The sequence below is a fragment of the Atractosteus spatula genome, chromosome 5, assembly GCF_055471065.1.
Source record: "Atractosteus spatula isolate fAtrSpa1 chromosome 5, fAtrSpa1.hap1, whole genome shotgun sequence".
In the NCBI taxonomy this organism is placed as follows: Eukaryota; Metazoa; Chordata; class Actinopteri; order Semionotiformes; family Lepisosteidae; genus Atractosteus; species Atractosteus spatula.
In genome coordinates, this window is record NC_142710.1 from 3742596 (window position 1) to 3764649 (window position 22054).

The 22054-nt window shown below is 47.3% G+C and overlaps 1 protein-coding gene and 1 non-coding gene across 5 annotated transcripts in view; one reads left to right on the plus strand and one right to left on the minus strand.

Moving 5' to 3' along the window:
• Nucleotides 1–249: 249 nt before the first annotated feature.
• Nucleotides 250–332, plus strand: trnal-cag (transfer RNA leucine (anticodon CAG)). The gene has a single exon. It is a non-coding gene; the product is annotated as a tRNA-Leu (tRNA).
• Nucleotides 333–3725: 3393 nt separating this feature from the next.
• Nucleotides 3726–22054, minus strand: part of LOC148833582 (telomerase protein component 1-like) — a 53791-nt gene continuing 35462 nt past the window's right edge. For all 4 annotated transcript variants that reach the window (XM_088916373.1, XM_088916370.1, XM_088916371.1 and 1 more), the window contains exons 33-56: nt 21519–21633; nt 20740–20989; nt 19722–19842; nt 19078–19202; nt 18591–18690; nt 17672–17827; nt 16811–17023; nt 16652–16708; nt 16213–16327; nt 15695–15922; nt 15052–15206; nt 14583–14684; nt 14391–14498; nt 13757–13886; nt 12584–12675; nt 12035–12167; nt 11460–11590; nt 10323–10444; nt 8215–8343; nt 7637–7736; nt 7126–7243; nt 6617–6699; nt 5263–5367; nt 3726–4274 (exon numbers count right to left, since the gene is read on the minus strand). In XM_088916373.1, coding sequence (XP_088772499.1) covers nt 4155–4274; nt 5263–5367; nt 6617–6699; nt 7126–7243; nt 7637–7736; nt 8215–8343; nt 10323–10444; nt 11460–11590; nt 12035–12167; nt 12584–12675; nt 13757–13886; nt 14391–14498; nt 14583–14684; nt 15052–15206; nt 15695–15922; nt 16213–16327; nt 16652–16708; nt 16811–17023; nt 17672–17827; nt 18591–18690; nt 19078–19202; nt 19722–19842; nt 20740–20989; nt 21519–21633 — 3108 coding nt within the window. In that variant the 3' untranslated portion in view covers nt 3726–4154. The remainder of the gene's footprint in view (nt 4275–5262; nt 5368–6616; nt 6700–7125; nt 7244–7636; nt 7737–8214; nt 8344–10322; nt 10445–11459; nt 11591–12034; nt 12168–12583; nt 12676–13756; nt 13887–14390; nt 14499–14582; nt 14685–15051; nt 15207–15694; nt 15923–16212; nt 16328–16651; nt 16709–16810; nt 17024–17671; nt 17828–18590; nt 18691–19077; nt 19203–19721; nt 19843–20739; nt 20990–21518; nt 21634–22054) is intronic.

The window sequence follows — 22054 nt, forward strand, 5'->3', positions numbered from 1 at the left end:
GTACAACTTCGCCCAGTGTTACGAATTCGGCCGGTGAAACCGAAACTAAGAAATGAGCCCGCTAGCGGGAGCTGAAAAATAACCTCTAAAAAGATCTCACCGCAATACACAAACCAAGCCAAAAGGGGAAAGCCAGTAATCCCAAACCCGGGAGAGAGTTTTCCGAAGCCAACCCGTAATCTGAAAGCCGTAGTAAAAACAGAGAAAAGCAGTTCCAAACCCAAAACAGTAGCAGATGAGCTGTATGAAGTCAGGATGGCCGAGCGGTCTAAGGCGCTGCGTTCAGGTCGCAGTCTCCCCTGGAGGCGTGGGTTCGAATCCCACTTCTGACAGTCTGGTTTTCTATTTTTTTATCCTGCTTTTAAATTAGAAGAGAACAAAATGGCAAAAGTACAGGTGCTTCCAGTTATATGTAATGCTACGCACGAGTGTTGCAGCTTCAGTTGTCTGATACGAATCAACCTACCGTCGAAAGAACTGACCTCCAGTTGGCCAGCAGCTTCCTAGAAAAACTAATGCTATTAAAAGCGAATGCTAAATACAATAGGCCTGATTATTTATGACGGAGTTTGTTACCGCAAAGTTGTAAGTCTGTTGCCGAAAAAGCTTTCAACTTGCACTTGTCAGTGAATTAAAGAAAAAATAAAAATCTCCAACTTTGACATTTTAAATTGTGATCTGATTGTAAAAGGACTTTCACCTCCCCGTCGGGGAATCGAACCCCGGTCTCGCGCGTGACAGGCGGGGATACTCACCACTATACTAACGAGGAGTGTGTATGTTCTGATTCCTTTCAGAAGCGGACGTGAAGCCGTGTATCCAGCTGTGCTACTACACTATGCTCCTCCCCCATGCACGAATAACACATATAGAATCGGATATACGTCAGGTTTATATATTAGGCTAAGGTGACCATATTTTGTTTCAAAAAAGAGTACGGAGCGGGGGATAAGCGACACTCGACACATGCCTCCAAAGTAATTCATCTTTATTACTTTTTCTAATCAAAAATCAATTTAATCTCTCCGTTTTTTTTTATTAAACTTCTTAGTAAACTTATAAACAGCTGCATGGTTGGTATTTCTCTTTCATAATAGCAAAGGAAAAAACAAAAATATACCCCCATTTTAAACTTAAATGTTTTTTATATTTTAAAAGTCTTAGCATCTGAGGAAAAAACGAAGACATCATAACTCGGGAGAAGCATTGGTTGCAAAAACGATCAATTTTAACGAAACATTTTGAAATATGATGAAACACGTTAAACGTTGTTATTTCTCACGGCCATAAAAACAGCCACACACACACACAAACCCTTTTCAAGCTACGCTACGGGCAACACACCCAGGTGAATCCTAGATAAAGCTGTCCTACCTGTTTTGGCAGGTAGGCAGGGAAGCATCCGCGAACACAGCCTGCTGCTTCACTCGGGTACCGGGTACCGACTCCCGTGGGATCGTCCGCCCGGAGGGAGATACCAGCCCACCGGCCAGCTATGGACGAGTACCCGTTCCCCGTCCTCTTTGACCTGGCCGACATGGAAGAGCGCTGGAAGGGCGAAATCCTGAGACACTTTCGGCTCAGGAAGCGGTCAGGCGGAGGCGACTGCAGCGACCTGCAGGCGCAGGGGAACGGCAGGTACAAGATCGCCTTCCAGACGCGCAGAGGTAGGAGACCCCCCGGGCCGTCAGATCTGTATTCGGGGCGATTGTGCCCCGATTCTTATCGTATCGTGAACCTCGCATATATTTGTTATGGCATGTGAAGTTCATACCTAGTCAGGATGTTTACTACATTTGTCTCTCAGCAACTTCAACCCCAACAGGGTTTTGCTCGGGATTAAACTTTTACCACCAATTTAGATCTCAACTCTAACCCCAGAAGAAACCCTAAGGGGAAATGAAAGACAACTGTGGCAGCAGTTAACTTTGCTAGAATTACATCAGACTTAATCAATAGAATCAAGTGTTCGGATCACTAAAGGACATATCGAGCTAGAGTAGCTCTGTGGGGTTCTCACAACCTTACAAAGTAGACGAACAGCTGGATTGTTTTATAAACTAAGAGGAGGGGAATATAATAATCTGAGTCATATTAAAAAGCTGAGCAGAAAATCAACTACGTGTCACCACATCAATTGATTCATATTGTTCACAGAATATATAAAAAGGAATATATACATGCACAAAAAAGACTTATTACAGGAAATAATACAGTATAGCTAAAGTATTTAACATTTATATCTATAGGCATAGACCCAGTATATAGATATAACTAGACAGCAAATGATTAAATACAGTAAACACAACTATCGCTAGTTACACTGCACTTAGCCAGTTAATCAGAGCTCGATTTTGCATTCCGAATGTTACGCTGCACTCTGCAGCATGGTGACATTTGCATTCTGGTCCTCTAATACTTTATTTTCATAAGCATCAACAGTGAGCAGTTTCTTACTTCCGTCTGCAGCCCTGGCTGGGGGCTGTGTTTCCTCAAACTGACCACCAGGCTCTGCAGTCGGTTTCTCTGTGTCCCATGCCTTTATCTCCCCCACACTGCGGTCATGCCTAGGGGATGTCCTACTTTTGCAAAATGGTTCCAGCTTCCCTTGCATCGTGCAGAATCTTGTGAGACTTTGCGCTGCCGTGTTCACCCCAAGAGAAGTCCCGAAGGAGCTGCTGAAGGTTTCGGCTGAGCAAGGAGAGCTGCTTCTTAGCCCCAGGAAGCAGTTCAAGTCGGATGTGTGCGAGGGCACCCGTGTCCACGGGCGACTCCGAGCCTGTGTGTCTGAGAGTGTGATTCTGTGTGCATGTGTGACTGTGCATGCATGCTCTAAAGAGAATCTCTACGCTTAGCTTATTTGAAGCACACGTTACCTCTTACTCACATTTTTTACCTCTCGTCTTCGGACGGCTAATTTGAGCTTTACTTCAATCAGAAAAGACTGGCCTTGAAAACTTACAGCGCTGGTTTATCTTGCCTGATGTGGCTCAGTCGTTTTGGTGAGCCATTTCCTCAGTACTCATCCCCGGCTCTTACCCAGCTTCTTTAGCTTGAATGACCAGTTTCTCCTGAATTGCCTAGGTGAGAACCCACCATCCTGGACAGGCTGGAAGAAGGTACGAGACCAGAGTAAGTCTGGGATGCATTTTTGACCATTGTAGACGGTTTTAAGACAGCGTGGCATAGTGCCTAGTGCTTTCAACTGATAACTAGAAGGTTTGAGGGTTCAACTCCCAGGTAAGGGCTTTCCCCCCCCCACTTAAAAGCTTAAAATGGCCAAAAACATGCTTAAAACCACTTCTCAGAACACGCAGCATGTTCACCCTCTTGCTTAGTTCTGGGTCTCCTCTTGTTTTTGTAGCAACCAAAACTGGTCTCAGGAGCTGATCCAACTCACCCAAAGAAGGCTTTAATATACGACCTTGGGCATATCCGTGGCACACAATGAGCACAAGAAACACGGTAACAAGTCGTACCTAATTTAGTCCTTGAATATGCACCACTGCTTACATGGGCCAGCTGTTAACAGGATTTTCGGAAAAAGGTTATTCTTGCTTTCTATGAGTAATCAGGCACATCCAATCAGGACCTATCTTTTCCTTTTATGAAACCACGTCAAGTCCCTTCAAATAACAGTGTGAAGGGCATGATGGGAAGAGGGACAACTAGTAGCAAGCAGAGGGAGAAGGTTTCCACGGTAAGAGATCGATACTGACAGTAGGTTTAATGAGTAGAACAGTTTTAATGAGATAATGGGGACTTTCAAAATCAGCCTGATCAGGGCGAAAGTTCACACCGACTGCAACACAGTTTCAATTGAGAATTCAAATTTGCAAAAACGAAGACGCATAATAATATAATATAGGAAGCTGAGGATGTGGAAGGGTGTGTATGAAGAAGGGGGGAAGGAGGAGGGGTGTGAGAATGTGAGGTAAAGTGTTCATTTCAAGGGGACAATAAGAGGCATTAACAAGGAGGAAAGGGATGTTACAAAGGAAAATAAAATCAGCTTCAAGCAAAACACTCCTTCAACCAACAGCAGTGCACCCCAATCGGTTCAGTATCGCTTCAGAGCTTCGTCCACGTTTTCACTCTGCAGGATTGGGAAAGCAATCCCTTTCTGGAACCAGATCCATCTTCTGGCTGCCCTCTCAGTCCTTCCAGCTGATGAGGTACACCTGGCCCAGGCTGTCTCCGCATGCCAGCTCTGAGGGCCGAAGGGGGTTCACCTCCAAGCTCCAGAGGGGGGCGTGGCACAGGAACTGACCCACCTGGACAGAAACACGAGATCCGTGTAACAGCCATGTCTGCAGTTTAACCCAACCTCTCCTGTGCACTGACTCGTGCAGCTGGACCTCTCCTGTGATGAGCACGGGAATTGATGATGCAGTTGACCTGAATTCCTTACCCCTGAACAAAACCTATCATCCATCTGATGGTGCGTACATATATCGCGCATATCAGCACAGAGCAGATCAAATCTCTGGACTTCCTTCAGGGCAGCGATCATACCAGTTCTGAATCCTGCACTATTGGAACAGGGCTGGACCAGGTACAGAAAAAAAAGTCACCCGCATCTGAAGTTTAGATTCTCCTGTGGCAGAAGACCCAGTCATTTTGGAGTTATTTCCTCTCTCGGGTGCTGCGCTGTGTGCTCTCGGAGTTTGTGAGTGAATGGGACAGACTAGTGATGCACCAGTGGTGTGGAGGTGGACTTTTGGCTTAATGGACTTATCTGCTGTCTAGGGTGCGGTGCTGTGTGTGCTCGGAGTCCGTGAATGACCGAGTTTCCTGGCCGGGACAGACTAGAGCTGCATTTGTCACTGGTGTTGTGCAGAATTGGCTCTGTGGCTCAGGATCTGCGCCTGTGCCTGGAAGGCTGCCGGTTCGTATCAAGTGGCCGGCAGAGGAATCCTACTCCGGCGGGCCCCTGAGCAAGGCCCTTAACCCCAAGCTTCTCTCTCCCCCGTCTGTGTGTCTTATGGAGAGCAAGCTGGGGCATGCAAACAGACAAATTCCTAATGCAAGAAATTGCATACGGCTAATAAAGTGATCTTATCCTGTGGTGGAGGACCTGGGCGTTTGGCTTGGTAGAGTTATCCGCTGTCGAGAGAGCGATGCTGATCTTACGTGCACAGAAAAAAAACATCACCAGCTAATTAAAAGGGCTCATTATTCATCCAGTGTCTGTAAATGCACATGCCGGCCAGCTCTCTGACTGGCTCCAACACCCCCCCGACTTTCCACGGTCCCAGGCACCTGTTTCTTCGTTTCTCGATCCCACAGCTTCAGACTCCTGTCGTGCGACGCGGAAATGATCATGCTCTCCGTCACCTTCAGTGTGCTGATCCTGTCACTGTGCACCTGTAAACAAAATTTAAGATAATTTGCTGGCCCGGACCCATTAATAAACAGCAACACACCTAGTGGAGACACTTGTGGGGACTCCAAATAGATAAATATTCAACATACATGAACTTACTGAAGCCAGTGTATCCCTGTACACCTGGAACAGTGCTACCAAGTACCACCAGGTAGGATTCTTCCACCTAGTCTACAGAGCAGCCACATTATCAACTTGTAATCTAATCCAATCAGATCAAAGAAGCTAAGCCTGATCAGACTGAGCCTGATCAGCACTGGATTGCTGCTGCAACTCGTGATGGAGGACCAGTAGTTGGCGCTCTTCCTTCTGGATCAAAATTGCCAGACCAATGCCAGTATTGTGATCTGGGTCACTGTGCTGTAGGAGGTATCTGTCCTTGATGAGACTGAGATCCTGACTCCTTGGGTCAGTTCAGTTCATTTGTCATATGCACAAGTTTAATGAAATGCTTATTTGCTCCAATACAAGGACATGACTTGGTCATTAAAGATCTCGGGGCACTGATCAGAAGAATAGAAGAGTTACCCAGAGTAAACTCCCGGTGTTATGGGTACATTCCACTCTGGACAGTGTTATTGAACATATTTTTAAAAAAGATTTAAGCTTGCTTCCTAGGCTGTCAAGCTTGCAATATTTCATATTTAAGGCTAACTGTTCACACCTGACTGAAGCTGGCTCCCTTCAACTAAGAAAGTCAACAACTATAGTAGCTAAAGCGAGGTCAAGGCACTTGGCTGTGTGCCTAGAGTGTGGTGGTCTAGATGTGAATGAACAAGGCGGGAACAGCTCTTCAAAGTGAGAATGTTCCTACTGTTGTGTGTGCGAGAAACAGGAAGCGTGTGAATGATTGGCATGAGCAGTTCCACACATATCTTCTCCGCTCAGCACCAAAAAGCTATAAAAGCCTGGATCACGTACCCCAGAACAGACAGAGGGGCTGCCTCTATGCGCGTGAAATCAATAAATTCCTAAGCTGATCTACTGTGAGCAGAGCCTTCATTTTCCACCTTAACAACAGCGTGGCTTCCCCATATATTTCCCATTAATTCGACAGGTGAGGTCATTTCTCCCCTCTAATCGCCAGTTTATGTACTGGAGTTGCTGCACACCTCCCAGGGAGGTGCAGAACTTCAGTGGGATCTCTTCTTATATGTAAAGATCTCAGAGCTCATCAAGAGTGAAAACCGCTGTAGAAATGCAATATACAGAGAGGGGACAGGAGCTCACCTGCTTCTTGCTGCTCCAGGAGCCAGTTTCTGGGGGCTGGTTGTACCACATGTTGCCTTTGGAATCTCCAAACACAACCAGTTCTGTGACAGGAGACGGCCATCGATGAGAAAAGACACCCAAAACCTCACCAGGGTTGTATTATCCAATAGGCACAGCAGACACTGTGCCTAGGGCCCACGAAAACTGACAAGAATTCTGACCATTTTTAAAACAAAATGATATGGCTAATAGCTGAAGCACAGATCTATCCTTGAATATAAGCCTAGGCAGAGTGTATTACACAAAGAGTCACGTCAATGGCCATTGTGTTATTTTTTTGTTCAACGAAGTGTAAGGAATTGACCATTTAATCATGGAAATGCATCTATCCCAGGGCCCAGGAAGCAGAAGTGTCTGATGCCTACAAAGATTTTAATCCAGCCCCGGATGCCCAGTTCCACCGTCAGCCCTGGCTAACGGTGGCAACTTCCCCGCGGCGGTGAGGATGAAGACCTGCGCTGCCCTACCTTTGTGCATGGCGGCCGCCGTAACCTGCGAGTCCCCTTCGTCGGGGGTGTCGGGGCCGCCTTCCATCTCCACGTAACTGAAGCCAGAATGTACGTTGCTGGTATTCCCCATGGTGTACTGAAACAACCAAACGGACCAAGAGAGTAACCCACCAACCCAACCATGCTGGAGGGACTGGCAGGAGGGAGAGAGGTTTCCCTAAGAGTTACTGAAATTTCCCACCCAATCCCATATCCCGATCTTCAAGCCGGATCACCTTCAGCCCGGGTAGGGAAAGGAGAGAGCAAGGGACGTCACGCACCCTTTTCATCCAACACCACGCTAACCAGGATCGGTCTGGTCTGATGGGTGGAGACTAACTTGCTCAGATATGGAAATGAGTCTGAAACCATTGGAGTCAAAGTTAACGAAGCGCCGGCTGCCGGGGGGTTGCGAAAGGGGGACGCTAACGAGAAGACGGACGAGGCAGGGAGGGGAGGGGAGGAGACGATGAAGAGGAGGAACTCTCACCACAAAGCCCACATTGGGAACCCCGTTTTCCTCTGCCAGGACCCAGGAGCTCTTGTGGTCGTTGGGGTGGAAACCCAGCACCCTGTAGCACAGTGGGAGGCTGCGGAAAGAGCATCACCGCAGGTGAGCGAGCTCCTTCTCTGGACTGTGGGAGGACTGGGCTGAGACGTGCCCTGACTCACACCTGTCGATCAATCGATGTCAGTGACCCCAGGTTCGGGTGGGGACCTGCAAAGAAGCCATCAGAGGATAATTCCATGCCGAGAAGCACACTGGAACCTGAGGACCGGAGGCACTGCCTTACACAAAGGACGGGGAATGAGTGGAAGCTCTTGTTGCTGCTGACATCCTAGATTCCTTCGAGACATGAATGGGTGCGATCCTCAGAAATAATCCTATTAACCAAAGACCAGGTAGGCTAGATCGGCATTCCTCTCCCGCCTGTGACAAGCCCGCGAGTATTTTTAAAAAGGGTAGAAGTGTTTTTTGGGCGTTGTCACCTGCTTCAGATGTGCGCTAGAAATCAAGATTTGAGGGAGCGATTTTTTTTTTCCTCCTCCCACGTCGGCAGCGGCTACCTGCGATCGAGGTGATCTTCGCACATCTCGTCCACGATACTCCCATCGGTGCAGGCCGCCAGCAGCACCGAGCAGTAGTGCAGGGTGGTCGCCACGTGCTCCAGCTCGAAGGACGACACTCGCTTCACCCTGTGTGTGGGGCAGGGGGCAGGGGGCAGGATGGAGTGAGAGTTAGGTCAGTACGCACTGCTAATCAGTATACAGAAAACAGCAATAACATATTGGTTATACCCTTGAAAAAACAGTGACTGGGACTCCTGTCGCTTTGCTCTAAGGCCATCAGCATGGAGCCTCACTGTCCTGTCACTGATGCGGGCATTGTGTCTGCCGGCAGTTTCTGCAGCAGTACGGGTGGCAGATCTGAAACGATCTCTCAGATGGACACTAGTCTGATGCGTCGGTCCTGCTCTGGTGTGGTCACTCGAGGGCGACCAGATCTTGGACAGTCATCTGTCCTGCCGGTCTGCTGAAACCTTCTCTGCAGTCGGGACACAGTGGAGCGGCTTACTCCATAGTGTCTGGCAACGCTGGCACATGACATGCCTGCCTGCAGCATGCCAATGGCCCTCTCCCTTGCTTCTGGTGACATTGGAGGCATTATGGAAATCACAGAAAACTGACTAAGTGTGGCCTTTTTCTTGTAGTGACCTAAGCTTTGAATGAAGGCCTTTTTAAAGGTGACCTGATCAGGCATTGTTCCACCTGGACCTCATTGGGTAAAAGTGCACCTAACAAGCTTTTGTGTGATTGGCGAGTTGCAATGCCTAATTGCACAAGCTGTATTGCTGTTCAGAGGGCTTAAAACAAATTGACAATTTTTTGTGAAAGTACATAAACTATAACTATAGTATTCTCATTCCAGAAAATGTTACATTTCTTTTTTCCATCAGTATACTATATATATAAAATATCTGACCAGGGTAAGAAATAGCAAAGAGAACAGACCCTGATGACGTACAGACACAGTGATCATATTTCTAGCCTTAGAAACTGGGAGATACAGACAGACCTGGCTGCTCAGAGAGGTCAGGCTGTGCTCTTACTGAAAGCAGGGAGAAACCGAGACAGATGCTCTGTAAGAAATACTCTGGGCTTAGGCAAACATCCTTCTCTTAAATACATCTAATCCCAGAATTCCCACACCTGTCAAAATCAAAACTACGAATCCTACTGGAGGAGGGGGGATGAAACTAAATAGAGCTTCAGCCCATTATGTGATCTCCTGTCCCAGCCTGAGGAACAGACACTGAGCCTGTCTCTCATTAATAATAATACAGTGTGTGATCTCCTGTCCCAGCCTGAGGAACAGACACTGAGCCTGTCTCTCAGTAATAATAATACAGTGTGTGATCTCCTGTCCCAGCCTGAGGAACAGACACTGAGCCTGTCTCTCATTAATAATAATACACTGTGTGATCTCCTGTCCCAGCCTGAGGAACAGACACTGAGCCTGTCTCTCATTAATAATAATACAGTGTGTGATCTCCTGTCCCATCCTGAGGAACAGACAGTGAGCCTGTCTCTCAATAATAATACAGTGTGTGATCTACTGTTCCAGCCTGAGGAACAGACAATGAGCCTGTCTCTCAATATTTTATTTTGTTTTATATGAAGTGCATGACTGTGCACTGAGTGGAAGGGTGTGCAAGGAAAAAAGCAGATGAAGGGGACAAAGGAGAGAAGGCTGGAGCAAGAGACTGGAAGAAATAGGATGAGAGAGAGAGAACCAGTGGAAGGAAAGGAAGGGAAATGATGAAGATGGAGAGGGGGTGAGAGCAACAGTGACACAAGTGCATGAAGCATGGATGCCCATACCTGGAAGCCTCTGTTGTCTTAAACACTGCTGGTGCTATCGATTGTTCTTATAAATAACTCGTGTGAACAGATGCATCACACTACAGTGGGAGTGGGTTGAGTGAGATCGTTACGCGTCTAATTAGCACTGTTTTTCTAAGCAGACTGGGAGTGGTCTGTCCCTGATCCATACCCTGACCCTGACGTGTCCCACTCAGCTCTCTGGAAAGGTTTGGAAATGACACGCCAACCCCCCACCCCGATGCAGGGCACCCCCGGCTACGATCCGGGCGGTCAGGCTGGATGGGACTCACTCCACAGTGGTTTGAGGGGGCTGCCAGTCGAGAATCCAGATGGACACGGTCTTATCCTGGCAGGCGACAGCAAGCTGCCTCTCGGACATGAAGATCACGGAGCTGACAGCCGCGGCCCCCACCTGCACGGACAGAGGGTGCTGATCAAGATGCAGACAATGTATGGGAATTGAGTAACGCGTCAATTAAATTCTAAGCATATTAGAACAGTTACATTCGTCCCATCTCGCCAATTTGGCAGGTTAGTCGATAATCGATCGCAGGACCATGCAGCTTGTTCTTGAAAGAAGCCAGGGTATTGGCTTTAGCAGTGTGGCTGGGCAGCGTGTTCCAGACCCCCACCGCATTTTGTGTAAAGAAGTACTTCCTGTCCTGACCAGAAGATTTCTTCCAGCTGCTTCTTAAAGGAAGCCAAAGCATCGACTTCAACCATATGTCTGGGCCGCCTGTTCCCTGCTCCCACCACAATGTGCGTCAAGAAGTTCTTGGGTTTACCAATAATAATAATATTTTCTTACACTTATACAGCACTTTTCTGGATACTCCACTCAAAGCACTTTCCAGCTAATCCCCTCCACCACCAGTGTGCGGCCCCACCTAGATGATGCTCCAGTACTCTCACCACACACCAGCTCTCAGTGGGGAGGAGAACAGAGAAATGAAACAAATTCATAGATGGGGATTATTAGGAGGCCATGACTGGTAAAGGCCAATGGGAAATTTGGCCAGGATGCCAGGGTTGCACCTCTACTCTTTTTGAGGAACGCCACAGAGAGCCAGGACCATTTGAAGGATGACGCCATTTTTACAGTACAGTTTCCCCATCACTATACTGGGGCATTCAGACCCACATAGATTATGTCATAGATTATGGGGGGTGGGTGCCCCCTACTGGCCCCACTAACACCTTTTCTAGCAGCAACTTTAGCTTTTCCCAGGAGTCTCCCATCCTGGTACTGACCAGACACACATCTGCTGAGCTTCAGTGGGACTCCCACTTGTGAGTTGCAGGGTGACATGGGTGCTTTAAATACACTACCCTGCTGTTCCCACTTAAGTGTTTCATTTAACCTTCACCTGACTATGGAACTTGTGCACTATGCACTAGCTGTGCGCTGGAAGGGGACTAAGTCCTACCTGCGTGCAGCAGATCACAGAGCTCTGGGTCCACACACACAGCCGGCCATCCTCGTGGCCCGACACCAGCAGCAGCCCGCATGGGGAGAAGGCCAGCGCTGTTGTCCCCCGCTTCGTGGCAGAAGCACATTCTGGAGATCATGAAAAAAAAAGCGACAGAAAAATCAGACTGCAACATGGACAGTAAACATGAAGAAGAGTTGAGATGGAAGTGCTTATAATTAGAAAATGGATTGATGCCAGAGAATATATATTGGTCTTTGGCTTTACTCAAGATCAAGGCACTGTGATAGAACCCTGATGAGCATACATGTTGGAAAATCTGAACTGACCAATTTTATAATCAGCGTTTAAGAGAAAAACAGGTTTTCTGCTATACTATTATCGTACTGTTATATAACTATATTGCAAAGCACTTGCTTAAAAAGCTTGGAGAAGGCATTTGCCCTTAGGACATGACAAAAAAAAATGACTTACACTAAAAAAGGGATTAATGGAGTGGTACTCCCCTAAAATCTACAGGCTCTCTCCCTGGTCTGGCTTTGAGGCGAGGGGCTCAGAGAAAGGTTCGTTACCCATTGCCATGGAGAGGCTCCAGGCTCTCAGTGCACGGTCCTCGGACACCGTGAGGAACGCCGGGACGACATCCTCGGAAACCGAGGCGCAGACCCCTGCACCGTAACAAGACAGCATGCTGTGGTGCGCCACCTACAGGTGACAAAAGGAACAGGCTCTTCAACTCGAACTCAAGGCGCCACCTTCCTCCCACCCGCACTTAATAAAACCACCCTTCTAGCTCATGATTAGTCCAACCGTGACCTGGCATCATTTGTTTTCCTTTTGCAGGTTAAACGTAAAGGAATAATCATCATTTCTCAAGCACAGGCAAGGAGCTGGATTGAAAAATATTGTAATTACAGGAGGTTGTCTTTATTACTTTGTCCTTCCTTGCAAGATTGGAGACAAAGGAAACCATGCTTACGAAGGTGTAAATGAGGCATTGCCAGTTGAAATTGAACCAAGAAATCCTAACTGGGAGGCATCTGAGACAACTGTCCATCACCGCAATCACTGGTCATTTCTCACGCTATCAAAACCCTGCAAAAGACAACACATTCTCTCACCTGCAGGGGGCGCCATAGTCTGACCATCCCGTCGTCGGACGCCGTAGCTACTGTGAGGCAATCGGGTTTGACATCCTGACTATTGATCTCGTCTTTTCCCAGCATTCCCCACCGAAGGAAAAAAAGAGCACGTTTCACCAAATTTGAAGACTGAGCATTAAGAAGCAGATCTTAATCTGCTCATGCACTGCACTACATCAAGTACTCGAGTATAAAACTGGGCATTTGAGTTTAAAACAGGATCACTTTTCCATTTACTTCAATATGGCACTTTCGGGTCCATTCCATTGTAAAATTGATCCTTAAACTACTTAATCCCATCACCAGTGCAATGGCAAGTTGTGATGCTGTTAATAGCATTGCTGTCTTGCGATACAACTCTGGACCTGGGGTGCTTCCTGCATGGAGCTTCCATGTTCTTCCTGTGTTTGTGTGGGTTTCCTGTGCTTGTGTGGGTGCTGGTATTAAACAACCAGCAAGATTTTGGACCAATCTTGCTGGCAGTTTAATTGTCTTTGTTGCGGGTATGTGCATGTCTGTGTTGGTGTGTGCCCCGCGATGCACTGGCGTCCCATCCAGCGTGTATCCTAGCTCCCGCTGGTGGATAGGATTGGATCAAGCAGATTCAAAAATAGACGGATGAATGGAAAAACCGAGGCTGGATACAATTTCTTTTTATGAGGATAAGAGTGTGTTTCTGTTTACTTCACACATCAGAGGCGAGTTCCAGGAAGGCTCATGGGAAGTCCTAAAAGTATCGCCTACCACAGATCTCTAGAACCAAACATTGGGACCAAGACCAGACAGCAAATCAATGAGTCTTCAATGAAGTGAAATAAATTTCATTGGACTAAAAACAGCAAAACAGCTAATGGCTCCATGGCTTAGGAAGAAGAACCCAATGGCTTCCTCTGATCCAGGATGACATTTTATGCTCAAATCAGAGGGATATTTCTTTCACCATCCTGTAGTTTCCTGAGGGATCTGAAAGTGAAAATCGACTAATAGTCTCAGAATCTACTGCAATTTAGACCAATGAAGTCATTGCTGGATCTATTTACTTTATGTAACCAAGAGGTTTGGGATTCAGGAAATCCTGCTGCTTTCCAGGTCCTGGAATAAATAACCCCAATCTAATCCATCTTTCCAGCACCCCATTGTCCGATACCATACCTGTCTGGCAGAAAGGGGCACAGTGATTAACCCTGGCTGGATGGGCTGGTATCCTGGTGATCTCTATGCCGGCTTTCCAGTCCCACACCACCATCTCCCCACTGCCCGATCCGGAAATCACATAGTTGCCCTGGGAAGAATCGGTTACACCGGAAAGAGTGACATTCTCTGCTCCTAGCTTTGGCTATGTTCTTCATCTCCAACAGTTCTAGTATACAGAACTCATCACTGCTCATTTCGTAGTGTGTCTCTTATAAAATCCACTCTCTCAGTTAGTGAGGACACAAACTCAGTAGGCAACTGTTCTCTTGAAGAATCGCATGTTGTCAGCAGAATTTGACCCCCTGGTAACCACTCTCAAGCAGCTCTCCAATGATCTCAGATTATTAAGGTATCAAAACTCTGATAAGTGAAAATCCTCTCATTTCTGACCATCTTACTCATAGACTGTTCAGAACTGCACTGGCAGCACATATGAGGAAGCCAGCACAGGAGTTGGCTCTTGCTTGAACCTCCTGTTTTGATCTTTTCAAATCATGTGTAAGATGGTCATTAAGTATAGATAACTGGTCACTACAGGTCAGTAATGAAAGAGATAACATCTCTTCCCACCAGCCCCCTCTTTGTGACTTACCAAACTACAGACTGAACTGAGGAAGGAGTTCTGTCCCAGAAACTCCCTGACACACTGGCCTGATACAGGCTCCCACACGCGTAACCTGCAGTCATTGGAACAGCTCACCTATAAGAGATGAAAAGATTGAACAAACAAGCACATCCTGAGCTCAATGCACCCAGCGGCTAATCCATCCATCCCGGTCCTCACCAGGGATTCCTCTGTCCAGGTGCATCCAGTGATCCAGTCCGTGTGACATTGAAGGAAGGACCGGGAGAGACACATCGCATGCACATCCCACACCATGAGAGTCTGCACAGAGACACAAAGTGAAAGGGTCAGCTACAGCACAGTAAGACAAAGTCACACACGTGCTTTCACCGTACAGATGGAAGTTCAGGTCCATAATAAGCTTGTCTCATTTCATCTGCTGCAGCGTCTCCTGTAATATTTTATAGCCGTATCTTCTACCACGGGCTCTGCTCTGATTTCTCTATTGCATTAATGATCTATCTTCTCACTCCTCCTACACTGTGCATCCTATCCAAATGTATTTATTGGAGATTCGCTCAGCAGCACAGACGTACTCTATAAAGGTCTCAAACAACCTCAGTCTGTCTCAGCAATGTTAACACTGACCTCTGCAATGTTAACACTGCAAATGAACCTCCACTCTTACCTGATCTTTACCCCCGGATAGAAGCTCTTGTCCATTGGGACTGAATGACAAGCAGGTGACTCCTCCTTCATGACCTCTCAGGACACATGTAGGGGTGATGCTGTCAGAGGGACTAGCTAGCTCCTGAACTGACCACAGAGCAACAGTGAAGTCATCTAGCAATCAGACAGAATAGAAGAGTGTTAATACAGATTGCTGCACTGGTGATATTGATTACTAATGAACATTAGCACTGCATTTAATTGTACTGTATATTATTACACTGACACTGAGAGAGAGGGGTTAATACTGGACACTACAGTACATTAACACTGCACTGAGAGAGAGGGGTTCATACAGACACACTGACTGGACACTCCAGTACATTAACACTGCACTGAGAGAGAGGGGTTCATACAGACACACTGACTGACTGGACACTACAGTACACTAACACTGCACTGAGAGAGAGGGGTTAATAAAGACACACTGCACTGGGAAAGGAACAGAGAAACACATGAAATACAGTGGCAGGGTTAACGCAGATAGGCACAACAGTAGCCTAGGTCCGATCTGTGCTAAGAATAAACTTTACCTACATAAACACAGGCAGACAAATTAATATGCTCTTTTACCAGATCTAGTTAAAGCAAGATTCTGTTACCAGACGCTGATGCTAGAAGAGTTGGGGAGCAGGCCAAGGCAAGGATGGGGCCTCTGTGGGCTTTTAATCGGCTTTGACATGTTAAGCTCTCTGCCATCTCCCCACACCAGACACGCAGTATGTGGTCATCACTGCCCGACACTAGGACCTCAGTCTTGCCCTCCATCTGCAACCAGGTCAGGCAGCGCACAGGCACCCTGGGGTCCTCGCTCATCCACTTCTGCTGCCCTGGGGACAAGAAGAACACTATTACTGACCTGCAGGAAAGCTCTCTCTGTCATCATTCTAGGATCTTGGGATTGGCCTCCCATGATATTCCCCCCCCCCCCATGATCCTCTTCTTCTTCAGGCTCTGCAGGCAGCAAGAAAAAAAAAGATATCTATCCATCCTGGTCTTGTCTGTCCATCACTAGGACAAGGACAGGTCAATTCCTCTCCTCTTCCAGTGTCCGGAACACTGGAACACGCCACCCCAGCCATGCTGCTGAATCTGGTGTCCCCCCATCTTTCAGCCGTACCTGAACTCAGCTGGTAAAGCTGGATCCCATCGCTATGGTAACCCACAGCCGCGTAGTCCCCAGTGACGGCCACGCAGAGAGCAGGAGAGCCCGCCGTCGCCGAGGAACCTCCTTCCTGTGAGGCACAAGAGAGGGCAATCCAGTCCCCACCACGCTGAGCAGACACTATACAAATAGGTGTGAGGAGCTTTTGAAGAATATTTAGGAAAGAGAACTGCTACTGTACTGTTCACGACATCTGCTATAGTGCATCAACACCAGATGGAATCGAAGAGAGAAAGACCATTTAAAGTAGGCTACACAGCTGGGAATTACAGCACATGAATGGGCGAACATGCACAGCCCTGACTGGAGACTGCGTTAAGATGTTGTTACCCAGCAAACACACAGTATGCGTTGGGCGATAACCACTGCCGGGTTCGTCTTCGCTTTTACTCACCCCTAAGTCCCCTAACCTGCCGACAGGGCGGCCCAGACTGCCAGACCACAGGTTGACCTGTGCAGGACACAGACAGGGCAAGAGACGGAAGAGTGGATTAATACCGCGCACTGAGCAGGCTTCACCGCACAGCGCCGAGTGTTCAGGGTCTGCTCTCACCAGGCAGTCTGTCCCCGCGGTCAGCAGAAGCCTTCCATTCTCCATGAACCTCAGCACCTCCGTGGAGCCCTGGTGAGCTCTATAGTGCCCCACACTGGCCGCCGCGGGTACCGACCAAAGCCTCACCTCCCCAGACAGACACCCTGAGGTAAGGAGCCCGCCGGAGGGAGAGTAGGACAGACTGCGGACAGCCACCTCATGCCCCGACAGATCCTGGAACAGGACACAGGACACAGGTGAAGACGCAATGGAGCAGATGTGGGATACATATTCCTGTAAGAAGTACCAGGCACACAGTGCCAAACCTCATCTGTTGAAGTAGTTCAAACAACTGGGAGCTGCGTCAGCAGGCGTAGGCTACAAAGGAACAAGGAAAGGTTTATTCCATGCTCAAAAGAGAAGAAAAACAATGTTTTGGCTGTGGAGCCTTCTTTGGGTGTCACACCTGAAGAAGGCTCCACAGCAGAAACGTTGTGTTTCTTTTCTTCTCTTTCAGCATGAAATGAACCTTTACTTGTTCCTAATCTGTTCAAGACAACAGAGAGAAGAAGATCCAGTGACACAATGGCCAACTGATTAATACACTGAGTGAATGGCTAACGTTTATCTCTTACCGACCAATTATCAGACAATTATCAGACAGTCTGTGTGACCGATGCCCACACTGGCTTATCCTTCTGAGGCATCGAGATGATGGTGGTGACTCAGCTCTGCACGAAACCAGCCTAGCAGGCTAAAAAATGAGGTGAACCTGGCCCAAACTCAACATCTATCTCTGGAAACCGACGTCAGCTGCAGGACCTGGACCTGCGCCGATGCGAAGTGACTTGGGTTTGGCGTTACTGAACTGCAAACACTCACCACCACGCTCTGCCCTGTCAGCCAGTTCCACAGCCGGATCTTCCTGTCCCAACCACCCACTGCCACCAGCTGACCTTCGGGGTGAAAGGTCACACAGTTCAAAGGGCACGGATTGGTAAGGGTGACACACAGGCTGCCCTTTGGAACGTCCCACACCTAGGGAGAACGGGAAAGAAAGTAAAAATAAATGAGACATTTCTATTATTCTACAGTATATGAGGAGGCATTGATTAATGGTATTTGTAGCATGTTTACTTCCCTTCAATATATACTGTACATCTCTCTGTAGCAGTACAACCTACTGCTATTGAGTTTTTAATGAATGTCTTTAGGCACAGAAGTGACTAAGAAAAAAGACTATGGTATTCAACCACATTGGAACAAGCACTTGGAACAAATCGGAGACTAGGAATTTATTGTTGCTCTCACGAGATTTCACCTAAAATCAGAACTTTTATACCCAGTTTTGCTAGTATAGCGAGGTAAGGGTGTACTGACTAAAGAATGTGTGTGTGTTCCCAGTTTGATTTCTGTATTTTGTAACAGTTACAGATTATCTGCTTAGATAAGATAAGATCACTTTATTAGCCTTTTGTCTTTTCACAGACCCCAGCTTGCTCTCCATGAGACACACAGACAGGGAGAGAGAAGCTTGGGGTCAGAGCACAGGGTCAACCATTTATACAGCACCCCTGGAGCAGCTGGGGTTAAGGGCCTTGCTCAGGGCGCCCAACGGAGTAGAATTTCTCTGCCAGCCACGGGATTTGAACCGGCAACCTTCCAGCCACAGGCGCAGATCCTGAGCCACAGTGCCACCACTACGCCCGGTGCTTCCATCTCTATCTGCACAAAATCTGTGTTCTGTGTAGAATGGCTGTGATTTACAGCAACAACAGGACACAGCAGCACTTCCAAGCACCTTCAACTGCGAGTCCAGAGACACTGTGGCAAGGTTCTTCCTGTCAGCACTGATGTCACATCCTGTTATCGTGCTCTTGTGGGCATCGACTTGGACAGTCCTGGAAAGAAACGAGTGGAAGGGACATATCTGGTTGGTTTCCCCAAATGACCACTAATGGTTAAGTTTGGCAAACTAATACCTTAACTTTGAAAGATCACAAATTATTAGATATACTGATAGAAAGAACTGCATCAAGCACATGCAAGTTCATATCAGTCTCACAAAATTGCTAATTCTACCAAAAATCGCAGTTGAGATTTCAATGTATATTTGAATTCTATCCTTTACTTACACACCTTTCCCTATAAGCTGGAGGGTCTTGTAGAAAGAATGACAGGACGATGGAAACAGTGAAAAAGGATGGGCTGAACTTTTTCTATTTTTGACATATTGCTATGGCTACAGCACCGTTAGTAACGCCATGTGTGGTTTGCATGAACAATACCTGCAGCCGTTATCGATGTCCCAGAATTCTAGACGCCCATCGAAGGAGGTGGAGCCCAATAAGCCTTCCCGTAGGAACACACAGCCTGAGATCCCATCACAGCTGCTGACCAGAGACCTTACTTCCTGCGTCAGTAACCGATCACAAGACAGTCAAATTACAACAGCTGCCTTGACTACATATCACAGCTGCTGAAAAGAGAGCTCCCTTTCTGCGTCAGTGACCAGTCACAAGACAGTCAAATTACTCCATAACACATAATCGACATATCACAGTTGATTACCAGAGACCTCACTTCCTGTGCCAGTGATCAATCAGGAGTTTAATTAGTGCATTTTCAACAAATCTATTATCTGAATATGAAAATCCTAAATTTTCCCTTTACACTTCTCCTCTAGTCCCAGACATCTAGGGGCTACTTATTCTCTCCCTGGGTAGCTCAGCAAAAATGGCTTCTGAAAATAATTCAGGACACCAAAGGCCAGGACAGCACAAGGGCAATTATTTCTGAGCAGAAACAAACTGATCAAAGCCAGTTCCATATTTACACCAGACATTTCCTATCACAGAACACTGAGGAGAAATGCCTCCTCCAGGGTCACTGGGCAAACCCCAGGAAGAGCAGAGGAATGGAAATGGCATACCTGCCCAGTCTCCGTGTTGATGACGTGGAGGGTCCCCTGTCCGGTGCCCACCACTGCCAGCCTGTGCCCCGGCTGGAGGCACACACAGGTTGGCACAGCGCGAAACGTCATGAGCGTGTCGCTGGGGAGGCAAAAAGTGGGGCCGATCACGTATTTGATCTCGGCAGTGTCCAGGGAGAGAGGAGTTTCCTTCAAGTGATAATCGGTATAAAGAAATTCCACAGGATCTGAAAATGAACTCTTAGTTTCCGAGAGCCCTACAACCCAAAAGGCTTCCTAAAGAGCTTTTATGCAAGCGATGGGGCTTACGTTTGGGTTGCCCCAAAGTGCAAGAGTAATAGGTTAAACCTTTCTTTTTTCCCCCGCAAACATTTGATGCTGCTCGTTCGGAAAATTCTGTACCACACTCACAAAAGGTGTGGAAGACCGAGTGAGAGGAACTCTTGAGAAGGGTCAAGACAGTGACTATGCGCGGGAGAGGTTTTCTGTTGGCACCCAAGACAACCGTCTTTCTGCGACTGAAGCCTGTGATTTGTCATACCCGTGTGTTTGATCAGAGAGAAATAAAACAGATTGCGTGATGCCAAATGGCATCTTCCTGTCCTGTTGTGGTTGTGTTTGAAAGACTTCTGTGAGTGTCCTGTGCCTTATGTGCTCCTTTGATATGTTAAACTCTCGCCTACATTTAATGTATAAAAGGGAAAGGATAACTATAGTCCAGTGGGCATATTTACTGAGTTCTAGGGGAAATCCTGACTCTCTGCTATGCTCCCCTTCAGCTGACTGAATAAAAGATCTCTGCTTGACTATCTCCTAACCTGAGTGAAGACTGAGTTTTCTTCAACAACGGGTAGGTGTGATGTGCTTTTTTAGACTTGACTGAAAAGTGGAATTGGTCCACTATTTAAGGAATGGGAGAAGATCTGAACCCAGACATATGGTATGCAAGCCCTTTAGAAAAACTAGGCAGTGGGGACGAACTTTGATCCTGGCAAGATCACCGTTCAAGAAAAGTTACCTGGCTTCTTTTTTAATTTCACGTGGCTTGTTCAACCACGTTAAGATGCGCACACCGGGCACGGAGCTGTTCTCCCTTCCCACAATGCCCTGGGCCCACCGGTGGGCGGCAGACCCCTCGGGCTCATTGAGGGCCTGCTGGAGGAAGAGCGCCGGCCAGCGGGAGAGGGCAGGGCCGTGGTGACGCAGGAACGCGCGACACGTCTCCAGGGGGCCGTGGGTGACCGGATTCCCCAAGACCTCGCACGAATCTGAGGCGACAGCAGGGGCAGAAAACGGTCACAGTCATTCTACACAGCACACGGGTTGTGTGCAGATAGTTTTAGAAGCAGATCTTTAACTGTTACTAAATGTACAAAGGAAACACAACGGGGCAGCCAAACTGGCAGAGCACACACATTCTTTAGCTTGTACACTCATACCTTGCCATACTACCACAGCTGGGTACTAAAGTTCTGATCACAGACGAAAACCTGAACAAAAGCAACATTAAAGTCCCAGTAAAAGTCTCTGATTCATTCCAACCATTTCTAAACGTTGAGTTAAGGTACTTATGTATTTGAACAGTTTAGAACCATAAACTGTAGAATATATATTACAAGAAGAACTGACCCACTTTTTGATGCAAGTGGGGAAAAAGCATTAAAAAATGGGCCGTGCTTCCCCTTCTGCCAAGGGGAAGTGTAGCCCATCTCCTCCGCCGCAGTACAGCGGGAAGCGAGAGAAAGAGGAAGAGGAAGAAAACTGCCACGCAGTTCAGAAAAGAGATGCCATACTGACCGTACAAGCTGTACGCCTCCAGGAGACGGGACAGGAGTCCCAGCCGGACGTGGGCGTGAAGGAAGTGGAAGCTGGAGAGCAGGGAGCACAGGATGTCCGGCCGACCGGCGCTCACCTGGGACAGAGGGACAGAAAAGGGAAGAGTTACGCTACCGGCCTACAGCCCAACCACCAGTCCCACCTTAAAACACAACGTGATCAATAAGCGATCAAGGAACACAATGACAAATTCAAGGATCTATGAGGATCAGAATCCTTTATTTTAGGTGGAGGTTTGTAGGTTGGATGTTAACAAATGAACCAAAATATGTTAACACCCGTATACAGGATTTGTCTGTAGTAAATGCTCATAACTGAAATATGTATTATGATGTTGTAAGATGCACTGAACAAACAATGTGGACTATATATCCAAACACTGCTTGTTTTTTTATATTATTTTATAGTGTATTTCTATAATATTAGTTTATTATTACATTGTCAAAATGCATTTTGGTCCTTTTTACCGCTAAACGTATTCCTAATACTCAACAGAT